The 19,443-nt window shown below is 39.6% G+C and overlaps 1 protein-coding gene across 1 annotated transcript in view; it reads right to left on the bottom strand.

The window, feature by feature from the left end:
• eci1 (enoyl-CoA delta isomerase 1) overlaps positions 1 to 6,520 on the bottom strand; it is a 10,478-nt gene extending 3,958 nt beyond the window's left edge. The window contains exons 1-6 of the mRNA XM_015397858.1: positions 6,415 to 6,520; positions 5,740 to 5,844; positions 4,673 to 4,800; positions 4,434 to 4,580; positions 3,299 to 3,420; positions 3,030 to 3,208 (exon numbers count right to left, since the gene is read on the bottom strand). Of these exons, the coding sequence (XP_015253344.1) occupies positions 3,030 to 3,208; positions 3,299 to 3,420; positions 4,434 to 4,580; positions 4,673 to 4,800; positions 5,740 to 5,844; positions 6,415 to 6,457 (724 nt within the window). The 5' untranslated portion in view covers positions 6,458 to 6,520. The remainder of the gene's footprint in view (positions 1 to 3,029; positions 3,209 to 3,298; positions 3,421 to 4,433; positions 4,581 to 4,672; positions 4,801 to 5,739; positions 5,845 to 6,414) is intronic.
• Between the last annotated feature and the right edge of the window lie 12,923 nt (positions 6,521 to 19,443).

The following is a 19,443-nucleotide window of genomic DNA, read 5'->3' as shown; positions in this document are numbered from 1 at the left end:
TTGCGTATATTAGCTGCCACATATGAATTAAGATGCTATGACCGAAAAAATTTGATTGACAGATGACTGTTGATATATGATTGGCCGAATTTAGGTGTTCAGGGTGACGTATAAATAACTGGCCTACATAAGATAACGGGAAAAACCCCCACAGATTTTAAGACAAGATTATTCTAAAAATAGAAATTTTCTAACTTTTGGGACAATATGGTCTGATAAAGAGTACATTTATATACCTGTTTAAGACAGAATAAAAGGCCTAATTATTTATAAATGATATTTTAACTTTCCTAGAAGTCACAGGTCCTGGAGGATATGGGGGTTAAGATACGATCTGTGTCAAGATACTTGGTTCTCGATATGATATTATCACTATATTGCAATATCAACATATAGTGCTGTATTTTCCTGCTATCAAAATCAAATGTAAAGATAAAAAAGCAACCTCTGTTTATGTTCACCAAATGATATTGATCATTTAGTCATTTTTGTATCCATGTTGCTTGGGGTTTGAGTCAGTCCATCATGTCTTCCACTGTGACTGCCTCTACTACAGACACGGCGCTGCGCCGCACAGCTAAAGGACTCCACAGCGCCATCTACCAGAGTGGGGGTACAAAGGTAGCCCATTTCCCCTCAGTTTTAGGTAAAAATGTTTTGTTTAAAAGAAAAATCGATAAAAGGAACTAAAAGACTGATATTATATCAGGCAGCCAAAAATCACGATATATTGCCAAAACTATTTTTTCCCCCAAACCCCAACTGGAGGACTGGAACTGCACTAGAGAGAAATCGTCACAGATTCTCCTCTCTGCATTCTCCATGTCCTTCAGCCTGGTGAAATAATATAGGAGTATGGAGACGTGCTGTGGGGCAATGACTGTGGCACATATTATTTGGGGGTGAAATATAATTTCTTTCTCAAATTGGAAAACTACAACAACTAATAAATGTTTTAAATTTAAAGTGAGGATTTCCTGAAATGTTTTCAGTGTGAGACGATTCTAAAAAGATACAGGATTAATTCCTATTAACACATCTTCACCAAGGGTATCATTAAATATGGCAGTATCTCTATACTAGGGGCTTTTATTTTTTGTATATTTGTGGATGGAAACAGAACCAAAAACTGAACTCAAATAAAAAAAACTAATTTACATTGCAGTGTAAATAGGCTTCCTTTTTAAATGGACACCTGGCAGTAATGTCTATCAACCAACAAAAGAGGGAGCTGAAGCTTCACAAACACAGGCTGTGGATGAGGTGGTGAGGGTGAACTGAGCCTTTGTTCTGTCAGACCAGCACACCCATAATCAATACCCATTCATCTCTTCAGTTCACCCTTTTAGTTTATTCCTTTAGTTCACCCCTTTAGTTCACCCTTTTAGCTTATTCCTTTAGTTCACCCCTTTAGTTCACCCCTTTAGTTCACCCCTTTAGTTCACCCCTTTAGTTCACCCCTTTAGTTCATCCCTTTAGTTCATCCCTTTAGTTCACCCCTTTAGTTCATTCCTTTAGTTCNCCTTTAGTTCACCCCTTTAGTTCACCCCTTTAGTTCATCCCTTTAGTTCATCCCTTTAGTTCACCCCTTTAGTTCATTCCTTTAGTTCACCCCTTTAGTTCACTCCTTTAGTTCACCCCTTTAGTTCACCCCTTTAGTTCATTCCTTTAGTTCATCCCTTTAGTTCACCCCTTTAGTTTACTCCTTTAGTTCACTCCTTTAGTTCACCCCTTTAGTTTATTCCTTTAGTTCACCCCTTAAGTTCATCCCTTAAGTTCATCCCTTTAGTTCACTCATTTAGTTCATTCCTTTAGTTCAACCCTTTAGTTCATTCATTTAGTTCACCCCTTTAGTTCATCCCTTAAGTTTATTCCTTTAGTTCATCCCTTTTTTTCCATCCCTTTAGTTCATTCCTTTAGTTCACCCCTTTAGTTCATTCCTTTAGTTCATTCCTTTAGTTCACCCCTTTAGTTCATTCCTTTAGTTCATTCCTTTAGTTCATTCCTTTAGTTCACTCCTTTAGTTCACTCCTTTAGTTTATTCCTTTAGTTCATCCTTTAATTCACCCCTTTAGTTCATCCCTTTAATTCATCCCTTTAGTTCACCCCTTTAGTTCATTCCTTTAGTTCACCCCTTTAGTTCACCCCTTTAGTTCATCCCTTTAGTTCACCCCTTTAGTTTACTCCTTTAGTTCATTCCTTTAGTTCACTCCTTTAGTTCACCCCTTTAGTTCACCCCTTTAGTCCATCCCTTAAGTTTATTCCTTTAGTTCACCCCTTAAGTTCATTCCTTAAGTTTATTCCTTTAGTTCACCCCTTTAGTTCATCCCTTTAGTTCATCCCTTTAGTTCACCCCTTTAGTTCATCCCTTTAGTTCACCCCGTTAGTTCATCCCTTTAGTTCACCCCGTTAGTTCATCCCTTTAGTTCATCCCTTTAGTTCATCCCTTTAGTTCATCCCTTTAGATACCCCTTTAATTCACCTCTTTAGTTCACCCCTTTAGTTCATCCATTTAGTTAAACCCCTTTAGTTCATCCCTTTAGTTTAGTACGAAAAATAAACTTTAAACAATCTCACCGGGCCTGTATCCCTTTAGTCATGTACAAAAAAGAAAATGTATTTACTTACTTTTTGGTGGTGATCTGACTCTAAATTGTTTTTTGTGCAGGACTGAAGGGATACACGCCTGTTGAGGTAGTTTAAAGTCTATTTTTCATACAAAACTGAAGGGATAAACGTATGTGTATATGCTTATGTGTATTGACTAAGGGTATGCTGATCTGACTCAGTATGCTCATCTGACAGAGCACCGTCAATATTTGGGAAAAACACATTTCAAGATAATTTTTGACAATCTTTCTCTACATTTTTTTTGTTTGTTTACTTTTGTACCTAGAACAAATTTTGACCCTGTATATCAGTCTAAATGTGTTGCTTCTGTCTTTGATTTGCATTTCATGAATCCACATCTGATTGATAGGAACACCAGCGGTTCTGAGGTAAATTTGTTGTGTGAACAGACACATTACCTGGAATAGCCAACCACTTGGTCATGGTCTGTGTGGCAGCAGTGAGGACCTGATCTTCAGGCACCAGCTGGTCCACCAGTCCTATCTTCAGAGCCTCTGCAGGCTTGTAGAGCAAACCTAACTCCAGCGCCATCTCTGTGTTCCTGTGGCCCACTGTGTTGACCATAGTGTCCTTAAACCTGGAGCAGCAAAGTAAGATCACTTATAGATCAGCCTTGCATTCATTTCACCAATGTTCTCAGGGCACCACCAGGGTTAAAGCTTCTTACCAAAAAGGTGCTACTATGCCGAGCTGCGTCTCATTCAGACCGATGCTGTACCGCGGGTTGTCAGCCATGATCCTATAGTCACACGTCAGAGACATCAGGCAGCCTCCTGCTGGACTGGAGCCCTGTGGAGGTGATGAGAAGAGAGGCGGATGGCCTAGTTTAAGGTATTAACTCTACAAATCAGGCCTTTCTGGAGGCATATTGAGAGAGAAAAAGCAAGTGAAGTAAAATCGGCATAAAATGTCCCTGTTAGCAGAAAACTGGCAGAGGACTTCAAACGTAGGCAGCAGTTTAAAGCATGTATTCATGTTAGAATGACCTGGTCCAAAATGATTATCAGTAGAACAAAGCTGAACTTACGAATATATTTCAAACTGAACTTTTATCATCAAACAATATCATCATAGTAGTTTTTCCTCTTGGTATATTTTCCACCTTTTTTTTTATTTTTATTATTATTCTTTTACTGTCATTATACTGTCAAAAGTACAGAGCAACGGAATTCACTCTCTGCATTTTACCCGTCCTCTTGGGGAGCAGTGGGCTGCCATTGTGCGGCGCCCGGGGAGCAGTGTGATATTAAGGGTCTTGCTCAGGGACCCAGAGTGGCAGTCTGTGGGAGTGGGGCTTAAACTCAAAACCTAAGGATTCTAGGTGCCCTAACCACTAGGCCGCCACTCCCCAAAGCACGGATAAGCGTGAAGTCTCTTACCTAAGTACTGGCAGCTCATTCCTCCCTTCTGGGATACGAACCCAGCTTCATGTTTGCAGGATGGGTGACTTATCACTTAAGCTTTATATTTTCCAAGCGTCTGAGATATTTTTAAACTTTACACTAAATATTGAAACTTTCCTATTGAAACTATTGAACTAAAATTTTAGCTGGTGGCCCTACAGCCTGAATGACTGAGTTCTAATAATTATCGACTTCAAAGGTCTGAACACAAATCATTTCACACCTTTTGGTTTTATTTCCCAAATTATATTTTTCCTACTTAAAGTGATCTACCATTATTGATCTATCACCTTAAGAACCAATGAAATGCATCTAAGTTTGTGATTTTAATGTGAGGCAACTCAGAAATGAAAACTTCCATAATGCAAACATGTCAGGATTGGGTTGCTATTTACGTACGTTAATTGCAGCAATCGTAACCATGTTGGAGCCGTAAAGTTTCAGCCACATCTCCTGTACGGCCTTCCAGAACTCCCCACAGTGCTCGGGGCTCTTGCCGTACATCTCCAAGATATCCAGCCCGGCAGAGAACACCTTGGGCTGGTTCTGGATCAAAGCACGCCACAAACATTCACAGGTTCACGATCATCATTTACAACAACACTGATCAGTAGGGTGATTATGACCGCAGGCCTTACCGAGGTGATGATGATGCCTCTGCAACCCTTATCCATCTCCAGCTTCTCCAAACTAATGCAGACTTCTGTGAGGAAATCTAGACTCAGGCTGTTGACAGGAGGACTCTGCATACGCATCACAGCCACACCTGCAGACATGTGAGAGATGCTGATCTTTAGTACTAACTCCCATTTAATACCATGCTCCTATTTATAGATTCTGCAAAGGAAGCAGGTAAAACCAGTACAAAAGAAATGACCATTTGAAGTTCCTGAGGTCTTTCTGTTAGGATTCCCCTGTTCAGGACCTAGAAGCTACACCAACGTAGCATCTCCAGACCTGTTGCATTACATTAAGCTGAGCTATCTCTATAGTTATGCTGCTATAGGCTTAGACTGCTGGAGGACATAGGAACCCCTATTTCATCATTCTGCTTCATTCTATCTCTATTCTCCCACTCTGCAGAATCTGTTAGTTCAATCTCCAACTTTCTGCTCTCTCTGCTTTTTCTCATAGTAGCTTTGCCTCGCCTGTTCCTGTTTGGCTGTAACTCCATCCTGGAGAGAAATATCAGCTGTGCTGCTGCCATCAACACCTTTGTTTATGGATGTTGGAGATCTGCCTGTTTTCCAGTGTAGTCCTGTTTCTCTGACTGTGACTAACTGGACGTGCTCTCTTCATCCTCTGACATGGAAGCTGGCTGGGAGCTCATCTGCCTGGCTGTGTGTTTCCTGGATGGGGCCGCCTTTATAGTTGCCTTTTGTATCTCTGCTTCTGTCTCACTGAACCCCAGGCAGCCTCGGCAGATGGCCGCGCACAATATCAACTGATAAAGAGTACATTTAAGTATACAAAAACGAAATCAAAACTAAAACAAAAGAATAATTTAAGATGTTCCAGCATATAATCATAAGAAATCTATTCAGTATTATGTCTTCATAACAGGGGCTATAACAGAGTTCTGCATGGCCGCTGGCCCCTACTGGCCCTTGTCTTGAGCTGCCCACTGATAAAAACAACTGATTTTGTCCAACAGAGTGAAGAGATCAAGCAGGGAGAACAATGATGGCATCAATCCCAATCCCACCTGTAGTTTGGTCATAATCCACCTTGATTTTGGGTGAGGTGGAGTTTTTCCTTTGAGAGATGAAGCTGAGGGACAATCTGCCATGACTGCTGCAGGAGAGAAGACCTTAAAAAAAACAAAGACAGACTGTCTCAGTGGACATGTCCAACCTGCACTAAAATCACTGCACAGATTAATTATCCGAACAAGATCCAATTAACAGCAAATCAGCGTCACAAAGAAAACCTCAGATTATGAGGAAGACTTCCTCGATATGTAACTGAATTAAGCAAGAGTAAAAAAAAAAATATACATAGTTGTGCATCTGGAACACATTTTATTCAAGCATCTACTTACAAAAAATAAATAATCAATTATATGGTGTAAAATGGAGATATGTCACCGTTTCATCGCGAAACCTTATAAACAATAAAGCTCTTTGAATGAAAATACTAATACAAACAGAATGGACCGCTGTTAAATTTAACAGATGCATAAAAACCTCAGGAAACTAAACTAACAACACAAAACCGGAGGTTAAAAGTGACAGTATGCTGCGACCTTTGCTCTACTTTCTGTCTCTGAGCGCAGCTAAAAACAAACATGTCAGATAAACCAGGAGGTAAAGAAAAAAACTATAAACATGCATAAAACAAAACTTTGAAAACGGCACAGAAAGGTTGCTAGAAATCAAACCTGATAAGGCAGCTCTGCCTCTGAATGCAGTTCTCAAAGCCATTTTAGGTCGCAGGTCGGTTTTCCTCTTCGTCTTCTTCTCCTTCTTCGTCTTCAGCCTGTTGGTTTGTTTTGTGGAAACAGCGCCCTCTTCTGACCTGACAGAATTCGGCTTTTTAGACAACTTCGAAGGATGACTTAAAAGCACAATTAAATTTAAACTTGAAAATAAAAATATATGATTAAATAAATAAATGAATAAATAAACAAATAAATAATTAAATAAAATCAAAATATAATCCAAACCTAGTCAATGTTTTGGGGACAATTTTATACATTTTATGGCAACTTTTTGTAGCATAATTGAGATCAGGGGTCTTTAAAGTTTTTCAGGCCAAGGACCCCAAAACTGATGGAGAGATGGAGCAGGGACCCCTTATTTATATATATTGTATGAAATTGTGTTATATCAAACTGGTCCTATAGTCCCTCTGTGGAGTAATGTAATGAAAGTAATTCCTCCCAGGGATTATTAAAGTGTTTCTGATTCCTTGTTGATGGGACAGGTCTTGTGAATAAAACGGTGCCCAGCTTGAAGAGCTCCTGTGTGTCGCTGAATGTGTGCACTGATGACTGAAAGACATCTTCTGCCTTCATTTATCTGTTTACTAAAGTGTGTTGAATTAATGTTAATGTTTATTTAAACACATTTCAATTACTGGAAATAATTTCAGGGTGGGGGGGAGGGTATAAAAAAAAGTCTAATAACTACAATTTTCGCGACCCCCATGCAGTACCTCCGTGGACCCCTAGGGGTCGCCAACTCCCTGTTGAAGACCTCCGATTTAGATCATACGCACTTCACTAAAAAAAGATAAACGTAAACTTGATAGATTGTAAAGTGATTACAGGAAACCCAAAGTGTTTTTTTTACCTATTTGTCTCAGTGTAGAGCTTTTTTCAAAAGCCCTTAATTATCAGGATTCATTAGAAAACATTTTTTTAACCATTCTTCCTGTAAAAAAGGAGCTTTTCCTCTCCACTGTCGCTAAAAGCATGCTTAGTGTGAGGGATTTCATTCGAGTCAATGAGTCTGGACAGGGCCACCTTTTACAGCTGCTTTTTGTATCTGTTAGGAATCCAGTTTGTGTGGGTTATGTTTTTTTGTTTGTTTTCCTCCACCTACAGCTGGCGCCTGGTTCTCGTTGGCCTTCCCACACACCTGCGGATGGTTACCTCATTACCGGAGGGCTCTTAAGCTGCTGACTGCCACTACCTCGACGCCAGAGTGTTTGCCAGTTTTGGGTACTCTAGCCAAGCTGAGTTTTGCTGAGTCAAACTGAGTTTTTATCACCTGTGTCTTAACCTTGTTGTTTTTTGTCTTTGCCTCTCGGCAGGAAGTCATCCTGCAAACTGGATGTTTTGGACCCTCTCCCCCTGGAAGGATTGTCTGAGTGTCAAACTGAGCAGAGGATTCAAACTGGTGGTTTGGATCAACTTTTCCCCAAGGATCGTTTGGGCTTCTCTCTGAGCAGGGGATTTATCTCCACAATAAACTGTTCAAGTACCGCAGGAAATCTAAGTGGCAGTCAGCTCCTCCGTTCCTCAAGGAAACACCCTCCAACGAGCAAGTCTATACTGGAACAACCCACACCGACTGGCTTCAAAGAAAGACACCTTTTTCTGGAAACGTGATTCCAGTTGCTTTTATTCCCTTTTTCAAATCAAAGACACATATTTCCCACTGAGCCTGAACTAACCACAGGAACTTCCCCTTCACTTTTCAGTCCCGGTTCGCCAGTGTTCAGAGCAGCACTGGACCCTTCTCTACCAACTCACAATAAACCTGTTAAACCTTCCCCTGGTCTCTCTGTTTGGTTTTCTGCATGTGGGTCAGATCTTTGGATAAAATCATGACAGTTATCTCTGCTTCTGTCTCCTTGAACCCCAGTTGGCCTCGGCAGATGGCCGCTCACACAGCCTGGTTCTGCTAGAGGTTCCTTCCAGTTAAAAGGGAGTTTTTCCTCTCCACTGTCGCTACAAGCATGCTTAGTGTGAGGGATTGTATTTGAGTCAATGAGTCAAGGCAATCAACTGGTTTTCCTTAGATAGAAAACTTTGAATCAATTTGACTGTATGATCTGGTGAACTGTAAAATGCCTTGAGATGACGTGTTGTTAATTGGCGCTATTTTTTTCTTTTAAATATCCTATTATTCTCTATTCCCAGAAGAAGACTGTCTGCACTCTACAGAACACTCTAGAATTTCTTTGTGTATCTGAGCTTCTCAACAATATCCTTATGACCATAACTTCTGTTGTTTAAGGTGCAATATTTGTGGCAGCTGTTTCCTTTCACCCAGTTTAATTTAACTTATACTGTATCTAGCCATCTTGTATTTTGTCATTTTGTGATCATACACTAGCTGAACTCAACTGGACTCTCTCACAGCTCATCTCATATATAGACAAACAGAAATTTAGTTATCTGCCATAAAGGTCCTCACAATAAACTGATAAAGCGGGATCATCCACTGAAAATATATTTAACTCTCAATATAATAAAACTATTATATATTTAAACTGTTTGCAAAGGTCAACACATTTTTTAACCAACCTCCCACCCCCCAAGCCACATTTTAGCAAATTTAAATGTTAAACAAGCATTAACCCATGTAATGCTAAAGTTAAACAGGATTTAGCATTTAATTGATTGACCTTATTGATCTCACAGTGGCGAAATATGTTCATAACATCAGCTTAAACAGTCAAAAGAAGTTTTTGCTAAAGGAACAAAATAGGTGTATGGGATATAAACAGTATATACAGTACATCCACATATGACAGCTTTTTGTATTCAAAACAGGATTATTAAACTGGGTTATTGCACAGGGTGGGTATTCATATAGATGGATATTTATTCCACTGGGTGTCAAATATTGAGAAACAGGTTATTGCACAGGTTATTGAATATTATATAAGTTATTGTCGTAGTGTCACATTGTAGAGTCTGATAGTAGCAGGGATGAATGACCTGCGGTAGTGCTCCTTTTTACAAACAGGATGTAAAATCTTTCACTAAAGGAGCTGATCAGCACCTCTACAGTCTGGTGCAGGATGTTGAAGGTGTTGTCCATGATGGATGCAAGCTTGGACAGCACCCTCCTTTCAGCAACTTCCTCCACTGAATCTAGAGTGCAGCCAAGGACAGAAACAGCCTTTATCAACAGTTTGTTCAGTCTCTTTCTATCCCTCTCTGCCGTGTTAGTGTCATTAGATTAGATTAGATGAGCTTTATTGATCTCACAGCGGAGAAATTCACTGGTCACATATTGGCATAGCAATTAAAGAAGTTGCAAACAAGGAGGAAAAGGTGCATTAGGAATAAAAATAAATAGAAATAAAATAAAAAGAAATAAAAATAAGAAATAAAAAATACAAGGGAGTAACACAGATTTGAGGTGACATATGTACAATCAGGATGGCTTATATACAGGTGGATTGACTTACGTTAAAGTGTAGTAGGTAAGGAACAACGGTGAGGTAGTGGTATGACTATTATATTCACATATATTGCACAGTTAGCATATTGCACATAATATTGCACAGTCAATAAATAAAAGCTATAATATAGCACAGTGGTTTTTACTAGTGTTGCACCGATACCGATACCAGTATCGGACGGGGCCCCGATACTGCCCTAAAATGGTGGTATCGGTATCGGCGAGTACCAACAAATAGGGCACCAATACCATTTTGAGAGCCATAAGTTTATTCAACTATTGTCACCCACTCCTGGTAGGCAATAAAAAGTTCTACTGGATTCACTTTGTATTAGATTTTTTCCTGCTTCCCAAAGGTAGGCAGCAGCTTGACAAAGCCATGATGGCAATTATTTTACATTATTATGGTATCGGTATCGGCCGATACTGCACAGCCAGGTATCGGGTATCGGTATCGGGGCCAAAAATGGCATCGGCGCAACACTAGTTTTTACAGGAGTTATTGTGGTTATAGTGCAGTATTATAGAGTCTGGTGGCAGCAGGAATGAATGACCTGCAGTAGCGCTCCTTTTTACAGACAGGGTGTCTAAGTCTCTGACTAAAGGAGCTGCTCAGCTCCTCTACAGTCTGGTGCAGGGGGTGAGAGGTGTTGTCCATGATGGATGTGAGTTTGGACAGCACCCTCCTCTCAGCCACTTCCTCCACCGTTTCCATAGGGCAGCCCAGGACAGAAGTGGCCTTCCTCACCAGCTTATTCAGTCTCTTTCTGTCCCGCTCTGAGCTGCCAGGGGCCCAGCAGACAACAGCGTAGAGGAGGCCTGAGGCCACCACAGAGTCATAAAAGGTTTTAAGGAGGGGCCTGCTGACTCCAAAGGCCCTCAGCCTCCTCAGCCTTTTTATAGAGAGCGTCAGTGTTGTGAGTCCAGTCCAGTTTATTGTTGATGTGAACACCCAGGTATTTGAAACTCTCCACAGTTTCTATGTCCTGCCCCTGGATGTTCACGGGGGGATGGGGTGCTGGCCTTCTCCTGAAGTCGATCACCATCTCCTTGGTCTTACTGGTGTTCAGAGACAGTCCACAAAGTCCATGATGACCGACCGGTATTCTGACTCGTTCCCCTCAGACACATAGCCCACAAAGGCCGAGTCATCGGAGAACTTCTGGAGGTGGCAGCTGTCCATGTTGTAGGTGAAGTCCGAGGTGTAGAGGATGAAAAGAAATGGAGACAGGACGGTGCCCTGGGGGGCCCCAGTGCTGCAGAGTGCCACCTCTGACTGGCGAACGTGCAGCCGCATGTACTGAGGACGGTCAGTGAGGGAGTTGATGGTCCAGTCAGCCAGATGCTTATCCACCCCAGCATCCTCCAGCTTCTCCCTCAGCAGCACCAGTCTGATGGTGTTGAAAGCGCTGGAGAAGTCAAAGAACATGACTCTCACAGTGCTCCCAGTGGTCTCCAGGTGGGTGAGCACCCGCTGCAGCACGTAGATGATGGCGTCATCTACTCTGATGTTGGGCCGGTAGGCGAACTGCAGTGGGTCCAGGGTGGGTCTCACCACGGTGAGAAGGTGGGCGAGGACGAGGCGCTCCATGGTCTTCAGCGGGACAAATGGACCCAGTATTCAGGCGAGACAGACAGTGGGAAGTTTCAAAACATTTAATGACAAAAATAAAAGAGAAACAAAACAGAAACTGAAGCTGTGGGTCAACGGACATGCAGCGGCTGCTAGGGGGGCAGGGCACAACCCATCACTGGCACTCTGGTTGTAAGAGAAAGTAAGTGGACAATTGATGATCTAACAGAAGATGACTATGCATCACCTACCTGGTCAAACAGTTCAGTCCATGCACTACCAACCTGATGCGGCGCTGAGTGGTCCAAAGTGTTCCTGATGCATCAGCCCCAGTGAGAAGTCAGAAGACCTATCCAGGTCAAGAAAAACAGTTCAGAATATGATCGTTCTGAGATCCAGGAGTCCGTAGCCCGACCAGGGGGTTCCAATCCAAACAGGAACAGACAGATCAGGGGTTCCAAGAATTCACATAGTGTTCAGGCAGGTTCAGTGGTAGAGAGGAACAGAGACAAGACATGGTACCAGAAGAACTGCAGAACTTTAAATCATACTCCTCTTAGGAGCCAGGATCACAGGAATTAAAACTGGCCTCCGAGCCAAAACCCAGTGGACTCCGAAGAGAAGGGCCTAAACCTGAGCTCCCCCCGCACTATGAGCCAAAACCCTGAGGGCTCCATGAAGAAGAACCAGGACACAATCACTGTCAAACACATTTCTGATGTACTCTTTAAGTGGTACACGGTCAAAGTCCGTCGTTTTCCATGTCCTTTAATGTTGAAAGTAACAATTGTTATCATCAGACATGAATGTAAACTACTGATTAAAAATGCAAGCACTACTTAACATACGGCAGTATCTGGCTCATTTGGCATTAGGATGTTTTTACAAGATTTAAAGTCCAATTCTTGATGAGCGTTATGATCCAGTGACTTCTTTAAGCTCTTGTAGGTCTATGCACTGTAATTTACCAGACTGTCACGATTTGTATGGATGTTTGTTGAGGACCCAAATGCAGAGTCCAGGAGGGAGAGGTGAATCTTGTAGATTTAACAAAAAAGGAGGTAGACAACCAAAAATCACAACTACTAAGAACCAGTGATGTTATGAGATGAGCCAAGATTTCGAGTCGTGTGTTGAGTAATGCAGGGGGCATTTCCACGAAGCTCGTGTTGAGAAGTGATTCATTTAGGGAAGGGGCCAAAATTGATGACGTCTGAACCCTCGCTACCCTGATACCACCGGAAAGCATAAGAACTTCAGCAGGCATTTAAAAAGCCTGAGTATTCAATCAAGATGTGGGAGTTTGTAGGAGAGCTGCGGTCAGTTGGATGGAGTTTGGATAGATTCTAAAAATAGATCGGTTGGAAAAACAACCAATCTAGTTGGTTAAAACTATTTTAGTTCATCAAACAATGTAAAGATCAAAATCTGAGCAAGCCACTGGTTACAGTTGTAAGTTAAGTGATAAGTAGTATTGCTGTCAAGTTGTAGATATCAGTCTAAGTGGAGTCAGCTGTAAGACAGACTTCCACGCTAGTGGTTGGTGGTTCAAGACCTGCCTTAGACTTTTGAATTTGTGTATTTTTGTGGCTAATGTGACAAAGTTTATGGATTTGTCCTAGTAAAAATATAGATTGGGTAGAAACACTGCCAAATTAGATTGGTTGGTTTAGCCAAAACATTGGTTGAACACATAACTTCCAACCCTGGGTCACACCATTTGTTGCAATAGGAAGGAACATTTGTCTATCATTTGTTTAGATATTGCTTGTTTCGGTGAGTTTTTGTTAATTTGTTAAATTAATGTACTTAGTGTCCGATCAGCATTTATCTGTTCGATTAAATTTATTTATTTATTAGTTTGTCTGTCAGTTATCCACCTTGTGTGTCAACAGTGGTCACTATTTAAGTTTCCCTCATGTCTTGTTTGACAGGTCAGTTTTTGCTTGAGTTCTTTATGTTGGTACCTGAATGGAAGTCTGTTTTGTTGACTTCTGTTTTTTGGCCCAGTTTATCATTTTTGAACACCTTTTTAGAAATAAATTAAGACCTTTTTTGAAAGTTTTCTGTGGTTTTCTGGCTGGTTTGTGCAAATCCCTCACAACCAGCATATTATGTATCCCCCTCACTCAGCGTATATTAATCAAGTTTAAAATAAAGATAGCACAAAAAAAAAAAAAAACTTACGTTGGAAAGACTAGTTAGTTTCCTCTAAATTAATATCAACTGACTTTATTAAAACGCCATATTAATTCAGTAGAGGTTCACCAAAAATACAGATAAGTAGCTTCCTCTTTTTTATGTGGAATTTCTTGTTTAAATACATGTGAACTAAAAAAATATTGTTTCCTCATTAGTTTGAGGTTTTGTAACCACTACAGTAGGTAATATAGGAGGATATTTTTTTTTTTGGTGTTTTTGTCTCCCTGTCTTCAGTCCAGAAAGCACTTCCCCTTCATTGCTGGTGGTCATCGAGTGTCATAGGAAATCCATCAGTGTGCGTCACAGTGTCCGTATCCTGGGGGATACACTGCTCCCCCTCTGCCTTCTCATGCCAATCTAACCCTATCTGTGGACCAGCATGGATCTGACACACTTGGAAGATATGAACAGTGGCTGTGAAGGAAAAAATTGCAACTTAGCATCAAGCTTCCAGGAGGATTGCTTAAACCAAGACTGCTATTTGGAGGAACCTACCTTTGGACTAATCGAGTTAGGTGGGTGGAGAAATAATAGGTCTCTAGTCTTTCAGAAAGTTAAAAAGCCAAATCAAGATGGCTTTTGATAGGCTTCCTCATTTTTATATCATTTTTTTGAACATGTGAAGAAAGTGAGGACTAAATTAGAAATACAAGTTGTACTAAAATAAAGAAACAAGTTTAAATTATTGCACTATTTTGCATAATTTAAATACAAATATAGTAATGTTATATATAAATATTTGTTAGAATTTGAAGTTTACTTTTTTTTATGTGTCACTGATAAAGGAATTGGGGCCGAATGAACTGTTCTATTATTGTGTTTCCATTTTACTTTGTTTTTTTTAATACTAAGAAACTGATTCTAATTTTCAAAGAAAGATCCCTTGTTTCAGGTACGATTTTCAGCAGCTTTACACACAATATGCTATTATATCGCTTTCTGCTGTGGGAATTTAGTATCACAAAAGGCTCAAATGTGTGTGTGTGACGACTTGTTTATGTTAAGTCCAAGATTCCCCCCTTGTTTTTGTCTGTTTTATTTCCATAGAGTTACAATGTAATGAATTTGTAATCAGTGCAACTAGTTCAGATATTGTGCTATAAATACTATTGTTGTTCTTATGCTTAAAAGGTTCTTGCTTTTTATTAACTAAGTCTGACACAAAATCTAAAACTGTCATTTTTATTTTCTCTGTTCATTAAAGAATAATCCCATTCATGTTTAGACAAAGTATTTTATACTCTACACTAGAAAACATCAAGTGTAGACTCACTAAAAAAACACCCATGTAGCTCAGAGGCTAGTTTTGTGGCTCACCAGCGGTGTTGTAGAGGGCCGCACTGGATTAACGTGGTGATTTCCTAAACTGTCATACGCGCGCTTCAAAACACTCCAAGCCGCTTCTTGTAATTGCAATTACCGATTTAATCCATTTTACCGTCATAATCCAGACTTTACATTGACTGACACATACTGACCAGGCTAAAGCATACAATAAAGCCAACAATAAAGCGACAATATAACATGGTCAGCAGAAATTACGACCATCACCGGCACACCCGCTTCCTAATACATACAAAATTTAGCGTGCCAGAATGACTCCCATTCATAGCTTAGTGACACTCACGCCCACCTTAGACACACCCACCACCCAGGTGTCAGAGCCGTGTGCTGCTGCCACATTAGTAATTGCTTATTTTGATCATATGGCTCTTACAGAGGCATTAGCTTTGAGCAGTTAGCTGTTAATAGCTAGCCGGGAAAAGTTAGCCTCAATGCTAACATTGATCCATTTTGTTTGTCATCTTGTAGCATTTGCTGCTGTTACAAGTAGCGTTTCACCAATACCGATACCAGTATCGGGCCCCGATCCAGCACTAAATTGGTGGCATCGGTATTGGCGAGTACCAACAAATAGGGCACCGATAGCATTTTGAGAACCAAAAGTTTATTCAGATATTGTCACCCATTTCAGGTAGCCAATACAGTGGAATCCACTTATTGTGATCACGTTGGTCCAGAGCCAATTTGAACGCTATAAACGGTTGATTACTATATCCAAATTTACCGTTATTTCACTTATTTTTCATGCAGAATATCATCTTAATGCTTTGTGTGTTTTTTCAATTAGAAAAATTAAATGAAATGGATAGCTACCGCATTTACTGAATTTTATTACAGTACATGCAAGTTTAATTACAGTATACTGCTCTGTGTGCAGGCATACCTCTGGTAGCCTGGTGCCACCGGCGCATTTTTTTTAACCAGTCTGAAGTTTGAAACAAAAGGTTTCATAGAACAACAACATAGAAGATAACTGCATAGGAGTTAGAATTAGAAGTAGCCTAACTATGTTTTGTGTTGCGGATCTGCTGCGCCGCATTAAGAAATCCCTTCACATATTTATCTATGGTTCCCTGGATCAGAGTGTGTCCAACACCAAGTTCACTTCTTTTTCAAAATAATATAAAAGTTCAAAGTTGTCCTCATCCGTCATGGCCTCTCACATCGCTGTGCTATCATCACTTTCGATCCACTTATTAATTATTTTTGCATGTTTACATTCATAAAATGGCCAAAAATGAACACTATAAGCGGATTTCTTGATTACTTTAAACAAATTATAAAAAATAAAATAAATTAAACAGCATTTGTATTGAAATGATTCTGTCTCAAGCCTTTTGATCTATATAAGCGGTTGATTACTATATCCGTGACCACTATAAGCGGATTCCACTGTAAAAAGTTCTACTGGATTCACTTTGTATAAGTCTTTTTCCTGCTTCAAAAAGGTAGGCAGCAGCTTGACAAAACCATGATGGCACAGGCGTAACTTTGTGAAGGACTGGGCTGGACATATACCCACCAATAATTTCCGCTATTTTTCCCCCCTTTACGCTCATTTACTTTAGCTAAAGGTAACAAAGGTTGGGTGCAGCTTCCTGTTTTTAGAGCGTTTTGAGCCCATTTTTTTTCCCCCTCTTGCGCTGCTCCCGTGTCCCTCCTCTCGTTCTAACATTATTGAATCTGTCACTTTGAGACGTCTAATTTGTGGTCGCATTTCATTGCGTACAAAGTAGCTACGTGGTTGGAGGAGAGACACACAGCAGCACTCAGTGAATATTAACCAGCAGCTACCTTTATGTTTAAGTAAAAGTTAGGAGACGGGTTGGTTAAAATTTTTTTATCATACCACTGAAAAATATTTTTCTTTGACATACCGAGGTTTTTCGGCTAAAAATGGCAACAGATTGTAAGTTTATACAAGTTAGTGTTATAATGCAAGAAGCTTGAGAAAACATAGTTTGTTCTTCTTTACTAGTTAAAAAAGTTTGGCTTCTCAGAAAGACCATGACACACAGTTACATGTTAAAATGTTTTCTTATTGTACAGACAGAATTAGACTGCAGAGCTTCTACATATCTTGAAATGTTGTTTCTGGCATCATTATATTAGTCAAGAGGTTCATAAATCTTTTTAAACAGAGCAGAGAGAGAAGTAGGGAGAGCTGCATATTTGAAGATTAAACAGATTTACTGGGATATGCAACACGCTTAAGCTTATTGCCAAGTTTACCAGAAGGTTTAAAACAAAAATCTATGACATGCTACATTTAAAATGAAGCATATCCATATCTTTCTGGATGGATGGATGGATGGATGGAACTGAAATTGTACATACTAGGGATATAGCGATTTTGGCATCAGAATCGACTGTTATTCATTATTTATTTTATACATTAATGTTTTTGGGCCCTGTAATGTAATGCACTAAAAGACATATCTCTAACTATCTATTAATATGAATATCAGTGTGTTATGGTTCTCTTGTGTTCTCAACAATAGGAAAGAATTCAATAGATAAAATGTTGAGCTCATTTTTGGAAAATAAAAAAACCTAATGAAATCGTTCGGGTTGAGTAACTGTAGATCCATCAGGCCCCACCCTTAGAGTGTCCCCACCAACTTTCATCACAATGTTACACCCTTGCATGATGGCAATTAATTTACATCCAAGTAGTATGCAGTTCTTCATATATAGACACACATACATCAGTTTTAAACAGATGGTATCGGTATTGGCCAATACTGTGCAGCCAGGTATCGGGGCCAAAAAATGACGTTAATTCAACACTAGTTAAAAGCTGAGGCTTCCTCTTTGGTTTTAGACCCACATCTTTATTTGTCTCCATTATCTTCAAAGGACAAAGAGTCAACATCTAGGCCACTGTGTTCCTATTGTTTTAGTTTTTTTTGGTTGTGAACTACAGATTATCAAATGATTGTCAAACTTTATTTATTTTTTACATTAGTTTAGATGTAAAACTATTAAGCATGAGCTAAAACTGCCCGTTTTAGCTCATGTTGATCCAGCTAAAACATCATCACTTTGTTCACTAACCATTATTTCAACTTTCTGAGTAATGTCAGCCAGCCAAAGAGAAGCTGACAGTGCATGACTTCCATTAACTACTTTCTAACTTCTTAATAAAAAATCTTATTATGAAAATGTAATAATTGCATAGTTTGTCCTTATTAGAAATCATTAATCACAACTAAGGAATTTTCTGCGATCTGATGAAAAGGGAACAAACTCTCCATCCTATTTCTAAATTATTCCTTAAAGTGATAATTGAGAAACCTTTAAGAGAGATTTTGTTCCAAACATAATCGTCAAGTCAATATCTGATCCACAGGAGAGAGTCTGAATCCATATCCATATTAATCATGAATGGTCCCTTAGATCTCAATTAATGGTTAGTCCAAGAAGGACTAAGATCAAAGCAAGATGCACAAGATTTAAAACCACTTCAACAATAAGTCAGATTGTATGTGAAAGCTACTTAATTAAGTTATAATACTAAATTTAAATGATTTATATTATTAAATAATCTATATATTTCCATTTCCTTTCTTTGTTTCTTTATTTCTGTGTTTCTTTATTTCTGTGTTTCTTTCTTTCTTTCTTTCTTTCTTTCTTTCTTTGTTTCTTTGTGTCTTTCTTTCTTTCTTTCTGCCTTTACTTGTCACAGTCTTGGTTCTGTTAAGTTTTCGTTGAGTTTTCAGTTTCACGTTGATTCATGTTTTTCTTTGTTCTCTAGTTTTATTGGTTTAATTCATATATTGTTGTGTTTTCTGGCTGTATTTGAGTTCATAGGGTTTTTTTTTTGTTCCCCTTTTCCCTAGCTCCTTCTAGAAGCCTCTGTTCTCATCTGCTCCCAATCAGCTCGTTAGTCCTCTCTTTGTTCAGTCAGCCATAAATACTCTACCTGTGCAGTTCCTCAGTGCTGGTTCCTCCTCGTTCCCTGGCTCCTCATGCTTGTTTTCCACTTATGTCTCCATGGTTCTGGTTTGTTTTACATTTTCATGTTGGATTTTTGGATTCCTTCCTCAGTTGCTTGAATCTTCAACTCACCTCTGAGTTGAAACTGACCTCTGCCTCCCTGGCTCTGCATTTGGGTCGTCAAAATCTCAACCTAATCCTGACATTACTAAATGCACGAATCAATGCACTTCAGCACCTAAAGATACGCATCATGTAAAGGCATCAAAGGTCAAATCTATTATTATGCAAAATACAAATATATGGTATTTTTAAACTGAGTACTCTACCAAATATTTCTGATAGGTTATATAAAAAAACATTTTAAAGAATTGATTTGCTGCTGTGCAATATTCCAGTTGAACAGACTGCGGTTCAGTATTGTTTTTAGTTCAACCTTTTACGTGTTAAATATCCATAAGGGGGTATTTTTAATTAACCCTTTAAAGCC

This window comes from Cyprinodon variegatus, unplaced genomic scaffold, assembly GCF_000732505.1.
Source record: "Cyprinodon variegatus isolate N-32 unplaced genomic scaffold, C_variegatus-1.0 Scaffold893, whole genome shotgun sequence".
In the NCBI taxonomy this organism is placed as follows: domain Eukaryota; kingdom Metazoa; phylum Chordata; class Actinopteri; order Cyprinodontiformes; family Cyprinodontidae; genus Cyprinodon; species Cyprinodon variegatus.
Note: the sequence above shows the minus strand (reverse complement) of the source record. Positions and strands in the feature narration are given on the sequence as shown.